Source organism: Diceros bicornis, chromosome 14 (genome assembly GCF_020826845.1).
Source record: "Diceros bicornis minor isolate mBicDic1 chromosome 14, mDicBic1.mat.cur, whole genome shotgun sequence".
In the NCBI taxonomy this organism is placed as follows: Eukaryota; Metazoa; Chordata; class Mammalia; order Perissodactyla; family Rhinocerotidae; genus Diceros; species Diceros bicornis.
In genome coordinates this window covers 41,251,100-41,259,653 of record NC_080753.1, presented here as the reverse complement: position 1 = coordinate 41,259,653, position 8,554 = coordinate 41,251,100, and the positions used below count along the sequence as shown (strand labels likewise).

At 46.1% G+C, this 8,554-nt stretch overlaps 1 protein-coding gene across 1 annotated transcript; it reads left to right on the top strand.

Moving 5' to 3' along the window:
* The first annotated feature begins 750 nt into the window (after nucleotides 1–750).
* On the top strand, nucleotides 751–7,862 carry LOC131413358 (butyrophilin subfamily 3 member A3-like). The gene is given in 7 exon segments (XM_058553905.1): nucleotides 751–835; nucleotides 1,091–1,438; nucleotides 4,228–4,254; nucleotides 5,155–5,181; nucleotides 5,634–5,660; nucleotides 7,166–7,759; nucleotides 7,762–7,862. Coding segments are annotated over 7 exon segments (1,209 nt in total).
* The last annotated feature ends 692 nt before the right edge of the window (nucleotides 7,863–8,554 follow it).

Sequence of the window (8,554 nt, the reverse complement as noted above, 5' to 3'; positions counted from 1 at the left end):
GGGGTGAAGGAGTGAGCCTTCTGGATATCTGGGGGTAGAGGGTTCCAGGTAGAGGAAAGAGTCAGGGCCAAGGTCCTCTGTCCTGTCCTGTTCAGGGATTAGCAAGAAGGGCAGTGTGGCTGGAGCAGACGTGGAGAGTAGGGGAGACAAAGTAAGAGGTGCAGGTCCTGGAGGGCCATGTTGGCCATTGTGAGGACTTCAGCATCTACTCTGAGTGAAATGGGAGCCACTGGAAGATGCTGAGGAGAGGAGTGACATGATGTGACTCAAGGATCTTTCTGGCTGTTGTGTTGAGCATAGACTGTAGGGGACACAGGTGGAATCAGGGGACCCAGAGAGGAGAGTCCTGCATTAATCAGAGTGTGATGGTGGAGGCTTGGACTGGGCTATAGCAGGGAAAGTGTGGGAAAGTGGAAGGATTCTGAATGTGTTTGGACGGTAAAACCAAGGATTCCCTGATGGTTTAGGGTTAATTTATGTACTTTTAACAATATATATATACAACACTTATATGTTAAATGTATGCACATTTAACTTTACCTATTTTTATGGGTGATTTTCCCTCTTGGAATTCAAAGATTAAGAGACTCCCAAGCAGACATTTTGGCTGAGGAGGATCTTGAGTCAACACACTAGTGACTGTGTGTTTCACCCTGAGTCAGCCCTGGGGAGGTGGAGGTTTGATATGGAATTCACCATCTTATTCCAGGTCCAGGTCATAGTTTCTGCCCAACTCTTTCTCCAGCAAAGATGAAAATGGCAAATTCCCTAGACTTCCCTCTGCTCGACCTCCGTGTCTGCCTCGTCTTGGTCCAGCTGCTTACCCCTTGCTCAGGTAGGAAACATTCTGCTTTTATGTTTCTGAAGCAGAGAATTACCTATTAGTGCCCAGTCAGAACCTCTGACAACTTGTCAGGCTTGGAAGTCCCATCCCAAACTGCAAACACATAAGCTATTAAAACAAATTGTACTTCTTATAGGATCATGTTCCTCTCTAGGTTTTTGTACCTCATTCTCCCTGCCTGAGATCTGCCCCTTTACCATCATTGCCCCTACTCCCTCTGATGGATCTTATCCTTTTAATAACCAGCTCAATTCTCTGTGATCGGACCCCCTGAGCCCATCCTAGCCATGGTAGGTGAAGACGCTGATCTGCCCTGTTCTCTGTCCCCGAAGATGAGAGCAGAGACCATGGAGCTGATGTGGGTGAGATCCAGCCTGAGGGAGGTAGTATACAAGTATGCAAATGGGAAGGAAGTAGAAGAGCAACAGATGGCAGAGTATCGAGGGAGAACTTCGATTTTAAGAGATGGCATCACTGAAGGGAAGGCTACTCTCCGAATTTACGATGTCAGGCTCTCTGACAGTGGAAACTACCAGTGTTATTTCCAAGATGGCAACTTTTCTGAAAATGCCCTGGTGCAGCTGAAGGTTGCAGGTGAGCCTCCAGGTTTTGTTCTGAGCTGGTTCCTCTGTGGGACTTGGGAGCAAAGGCAGAGTTCATGCCCCAAATCCCCCTCAGAGAACTCTGGCTGGTCACTAGGAACTGCCTCCACTGCCTTCCCACTTTGTTTCCCTGAGGCTTTTGGGAAAGACACAGGTTTTCCTCCAGGAGGAATCCCTCCTGTACCCTACATATCAAGTGAAGAACTCCCTCATGCTGGCCACCAGGGTCTAAGCAGGGAAGCGGAAGGTGAGGGATAGGAAGGATAAGAAAATATCTCCTCAGTGATGGCACATCGTTGTTTGGGTTCAGTTGTGTTCCAGATTTCTTCCGGCGTCCCTCCAGGTACACGCAGCTGGAGGTCCTGGGAGGCTGACCTGTGGGACAGTATCTGTGCTGCCAATGTTCTCCCACCAAAGGCCCCAAGAAACACACCTGGTATTGACCAAGTTGTGTTTATTACATGTTGCAGGGAGGGAGAATGCACACCTCGTGGGAAGCATAGGGTGTCTCAGTAAGAGGGTGTTAGAGAAGACTCGGTATAGAATTTGGGCTTGCATTAGGGGATTGAGTGGTGGGTTTATGGAAGTGTGGCTTTGCTCTGGATTGGATGGACGCTGTCAGGAAGGTGGGGTTATGATTCTGTGGGTGACTGTCTTAATAAGTCTTTTCCTGGAGGGAGACTAGAGTGAGGCTAAAGCTGTAATGGGGAAAAGAGCAGCAGTCACTCATAGCCAAGATAGGGAAATGTTTGGTCATGATTGTAGTTTGGACAGTGTTCATGTTTTTCTCTATGTTCAAACACGATTGTTGAGTGGTCTTGTTTTTGTCTTGACCCATCATGGTGACAAAGTGCCCATGTCTGATGTTGATGTTCCGTGAAATTGCTTATGTTCAACAGGAGAATGCTGAGACCACACTGACGTCCAGATATCAAGGGTTGCATTTCTCTTTCTGAGGGCACTTTCTTGCCCTTTGACTTCTGGCTGTTTTGTTCAATGGGGAGCCATAGCAGAAGGTGGAAGGAGGGAGAGAGGAGAGAGAGATATAGTTATATATCCCTTTGGTTTCCCACCTGCGGGACCACCTCTAGCTGGCTGTATTCTCCTTCTGCAATTCACAGCTCCTCTCAAGAATGTGTACAACTCATATCGTAGAGATAGAGCTAATCTCCTTAAAGTATAAAACAACTTGATAGAGAAATAGCAAAGTTCACAGAAAAGGAAATAACACATGACACAATGTCCTATCTCACTCAATGGAGGAATGTGTATTAAAACATTTTCCACTTGTGAGATTGGCAACAAAACAAAACAGAGGTGGTAGATCACACATTCTGATGGCAGGATTGTCAGGAGACAGTCACTCTTAGACATTTGTTGGCATAATTTGGTATATTTTAGGCATAAATTGGCACAATTTCTATTGGTGCAATCTAGCAGCATTTCCCCAAACTGCTTATTTATTTATCCAAAATTCCACTTCTAGGAATGTCTCTGACAGATATACTTGCATTCGTATGAAAGGACCCATTTAAAATGTTATTTTTAATAACCTAGCATTAATTATAAAAGCAAAAAGTTGGAAACTATGCAAATGTCCATCAATGGGGAACTTTCATGCAACGGAATATTGCCCAGCTGGGAAAGAAAACACAGATATTCTTTCTGTAATTATATGGCCGGGTCTCAAAGAGAAACAGAAAAAGCCAGATACAGAACAGTTTGTATAGAATGCTATCTTTGGTGTAAACAAGAAGAAATAAGAATATATTTATATTTTTAGAGTTTAATACACATTTGCATAGCACTTACTGTGTGTCAGGCACTTTATAAGCATTATTTTAATCTTTTAATCTTATAAGTGAGGTACTATTATTACCCCACGTTACAGATGAGGACAAAAGGAACAGAGCGGTGAAGTAATTAGTCCAAGATCACACTGCCAGTCAAGTGGAGGAGGCAGAATTTGAATGCAGCTGCTCCAGCTCCAAAGTTCACATTCTTAACCACCGTATTAATCTGAGTAACAAGAGGCTAATAAATGGGGGGAGGGAGTGGATGGGAGATGTCAACAACTTTTTATATTTTTTTGATATTTGAACCATATAAATGTAACCTACTTAAAAATTAATTTGGAAAAGACATACAATTCTGATGGTCAAGTAACTCATATTCACATGTGAGAAGCAGACAGTTCAAGGCGGGTAATAGTATTATGTTATAGTAAGAGTTTACCGACGTCTCGCCGGAACTTCACTGATTCTCTCAGAGAAGAGTCATTTAATGTCCTGAGATCAACTTTGTTGTCCCTGCCCTGGGAGTGGGAGACTAAAGCTCCATTCCATTGCAGACCCCTTGCAGAGGGCCAGGCCCTGGATCTTGGCTTTGGCGGGGACCGTGCCTGTCTTGCTGCTGCCTCTTGCAGGGATGGGTTACTTCCTGTGGCGACAGCGGAAGGAGAAAGAAAGAGTGCAAGCAGAAAAGGATCTGCAACGAAGGGCAAGAGGTATCAGGCCAGGGAGGGATGGCTTAGGGAATGGAGCCCAATGACCTCACACCCTCCCCATCCTGTTAACCAACCCCTGCACTGAGCCCTTTGTAAGGTTTATTTTCCAGAGATCCTCCCTGTTCCATCTAAATATTAGTATTTTTTTTTTTCCTGCTTATTTTCCGGAGGAGTTCCAGCATGAACTCAGTAAGTTCCTATTCTCCCAGGGATCCACGCACCTTTGGGTATCGCTGCTTTAAGCTTAATGACTCTTCCTGTTTCTTCCATTGCAGAGTGGAGAAAGATCCAGTACATGGCTCGTCAGTGGCTCTGACGTTTTCTCTGAATTCACATCTGACTCTCTGCTCTGATATTTCCCAGCCCCTTTCCTCGCCCCTAACCCTGCCCAGGGCTGAGAATTATCCTGGATCCATTTACCAAGGGGAAGAAATAAGAGTGGCTGATCGAGGGGAAGCATGGGAACTCGTGTTTTTTAATGGAGTAAAGGGCCTTCAACCTCTCTCCAGGAGGGGCCCACAGACTTTTGAGTCCAGCAAGGCACCAGGGAATATCCAGGGTGCACTTGAAAGGAAAAGAGGAGGAGGGGGATGGAACTCTCTAGATGAAGTGGCTTCCCTAGTCTGGGGACCTCACTAGTTGCTTTACATAATCTGTAGGCTGCTGAGAAGAAAAGAAAGAATGTAAGGTTTAAAAGATTGAGAAAATCAGAGAAAGAGACAGAAAAGTGTTTCTTAAAAAAAGGGGTGGCCAGAGTGACTCGGTTGTCATAGATTTATTAGAACTGCTTTTAAAAAAATAGTATCTGAAATTTCCTCATTAAGTTGCCCAATTCTTTTCAGAAGTAGGCAGGACATAATACAGCTTGAGACAGATGGATTCTAGGGCACACACACAGACACGTGTACACACAGTGACACACAGACCGTGTCCAGGTGTGGGAGTGTAGATACACACAGAATAGATCCGCCAGGTCTCAGCTGGGAAGGCACTTACATGGTGCCTGTGGTATCATCAGCGTGCAACTGATGTTCTCAGACTTGATATTAAGGAGGAGAGAATTGAACAGGCAGAGGAAGAAGGTAGGAAGATTGGGATTGGGGGGGTCAAAAAAAAAGACTAGATGGGTGCAAAGGAAGAGAAAGGACGTGACTCAGAAATGACAGAGATCAGGTGACCTCTCTACTTTTCTTCCATTGTAGGTGGAGGGAAGTCTCAGGCCTATGCTGGTGAGTGACCGTGATGTTCTCTGAGTTTCCTGGCACATGTGTACTAAGGATTTAAAGCTTTTCTCTGATGTGTGACCCATTGGCATTCCCAGTAGGAACAATCAGATCTAGCCCAGAGGCTAATTTTCTGTGGGGGATACCACCGCTGTTTTTCTGGAGCCTCAGAGAGGACCTTCCAGATACAGGTTCTGGGCATTTTAGGCCATCCTCACCCTGCTGGCATTCATGACCACACCCTAGCAAACGTCATGTCACCTGCAGCCCCAGCATGATGAAGGGAAGAATGTCCACCATTTTGGAGAGGTTCTATGCCTGATCCAGCAGAGCTGTAGAGGAAGGAAGCTGGACTTTGGAAGAGACTGAAGGGGAAGAGAAAAGGCTGACTCAGGAGAACGGGTGGGCAGAAGAATAGAAATATTGCCTTTGCCTTATACGTGTCTCCTTACTTTCAGAATGGAAGATGGCCCTCTTCCAAGCTGGTGAGTGAATCACTTTATTTTCCCTAGGACAACAACCTGAGGGATCATAATCCCTTTTTCTTCTCCAACTCTTGAGATTGTGGGAAGAAAATTCCCCATGACTGGGACAGTTCCAGGAGTGTTACTTGAAGTCCTGGTCTCAAAGCTGTGCCCATCTCCAGGACGTTCCTGCTGAGAGCCCAGAGGAGCAGAGAGAATTGCTCTCCTGGGCTTCCACAGATCTTCTTGGGAAGGAAGAATGATTAAGGGTAGAGCTGAGGGAAGATACAGGCAGAGTGTACTAATACTGCAGGGGGAGTGAGTATGTGGAATGCCCAAGGAGAGAAGAGAGTGTGCAAAGATCTTTGCTTTTCCAAAACTTGTTATGCCACCTCCTGCTGCCGTGTGTCCCCAAGTTACTTAATGTTGCTGAACTTTGGTTTCCTCATTTTTAAATGATGATCATAACCCTATTATGTGACGGTTGAGGGAAAGACTAAATGAGGTAATGAATGTGCATTGGTCTAAAAACCAAGAAGAAAGACATGGCATGTTCAAACTGGGTGATTGAAGGTTTAGAAAAGGAACACTTTACATAGATAGGAATGGGGTTAAGGGAAACCAACCCCAGGGCTCACAATAGTGGGGAGCTGTCACCACCCCTAGGCTTGAAGGAATAGAGAGACGGAACAGTTACTGGAGCCCAGAGGAAGCTGCAGCTGAAGGACAGGGCTGCCTGAGAGGAGTCATGCCTTTGTTAGAGCCTCACCACCTGATGATGACAAGGAGGAAGTGGGAGAAGAAAATGAGGTGTCTCTCTTTTCTTTCTTCTTCCAGTCTGTAGCTAGTACCTCCCACGGGCCAAACGCAACAGGTAACCAGATGCACAGGAACCCAGTGACGCTGTCCATAGAGGATACATTCCTGGGCCCAGAAGAGCATAGAGAAAGGTGGAGAGTGGATCTGGAAGCACAGAAAGCCCCCTACGTGGCCTGTAGCACAGCAAAGGCATGGAGCTATTATAACATCCGGCGTTTCCTCCATGCCCAGCCCTGGGCCACATATAAAATAAGTGTTGTCTCTTTCTACTCTAGAAAGTATTTTTATCTCCATTTTTCAGATAAAGAAATTAAGGTTCAAAGATGTTGTATAGCTTGGGACCGTGGAAAAAGAGACAACAGAAAAGGAAAAATATCTCTGCTCAGAAGTGGTAGAACAAAGATTGAAATGTAAATCTATGTGACTATAAAACACATGTGGGCAGAGTCATTTTGGGGAGGGAAGTAGGAAAAACTTGGAAGGAATGAGCCAGCTCCAGATGTAGGGTTAGGCAGACCTGACCCTCAGCACCCTTCTCCACTAAACACAAGACCCCTGGCCCTTTCTTTTGTTATTGCTGAGAGGGTCACATCCAGGACAGGCTGGGGACACCAGGCTCTGGACTCAGACCTCCTCAGCCAGACCCAGGTCTTAAAGGCTGAGTCTCTGAGGTCTGATCTCATGGCCCATCCCCAAACTTTCTGCAGCGGATGTGATTCTGGATCCGGACACAGCAAACCCCAACCTCCGTGTTTCTGAAGACCAGAGGAGACTGCGGTAGTCAGAGGAACCACAGAATCTCCCAGACCACCCTAAGAGATTTGATACGCATTACTGTGTGCTTGGCTGTAAGAGCTTCACATCAGGGAGACATTTCTGGGAGGTGGACGTGAGAGACAGGAAAGAGTGGTATGTTGGGGTGTGTAGGGAGAACGTGGAGAGGAAAAAGTCAGTTGATATAACACCCGAGAATGGATTCTGGATTATGGGGCTGTCTGAGGGGGATGACTATCAGGCTCTCACTGACCCCCAGACCAACCTGACAATTGCCAGCTCTCCTAAAAGAGTAGAGGTTTTCCTGGAGTATGAGACTGGTAAGGTCTCATTCTACAATGCCATGGATGGATCTCATATCTACACCTTCCCACACACCTCCTTCTCTGACGCTCTGTGGCCTGTTTTCAGAATTAAGAAATGGGATGACACTGCCTTGACCATTTGCCCAGCGCTGACCTGAGTTCACAGTTCCCTTCTTCCTGACCTAGTGTCTGATCTTTCACTGGAGATCCCAGTGACCCCAGGCTCAGCCATGGGAATGGAGACCCTCAGGCTGAAGTAACATCCATGCTTCCCCTTGCCCAGCCTGGAGTTGAGGGCCTCCTCCTAAACAGCAAGACATCGTAATAATAAAATACTTACTAAAGGCACACATTGTGTTGAAGCAATTTTTCTAATATTAATTCCATTATTTTATATGACAGTTGAGTTGGTGCCATTTTATTTTGTCCTTTCTATAGATAAGGAAACGGGTTCCAGAAAAATGCATTAACTTTCCAAAGATGACTCAGCAAGTGAATGACAGGTGGGATTTGAACCACAACAACTGACATTTATAGATAAGTTAAAACGTGCTGGGCGCTGTGCTAAGGGCTTTAAGTGAGTTTCACTCATTTAACCCTCACAGCAACCCTGTGAGGTAGTCTCATTTCAAGAATACAGAAAGTGAGGCAGAACACAAGTTAAGTAACTTATATAATTTGTACAGAAAGTTGTGCTCCTGGGAGAGGATCGGCCCCTGTCCCACCCCCAACCCCTAACCTGTTCTTCTTTTCCAGCCCCATTGCCCCCATGGGGAAGAGACTATGTGCAGCCCTGACGTTCCCTTCCCTGGGCACCCCAGGGTAAGAATCACTGTGGGGGACGATGAAGGACACACCCTACTTGGTTCCTTCAAGGTCGATTGTCAGAGCCATAGGTCCAGCACTTCATTGGATTGAGTCTGCAGGGTGACATGGTCCAGAGAGTGAATTTACAGGGACTGCATCACACAGGATGTGAAGGGACCAGAGGCCAAACTCTTCACTAATAATGGGCAC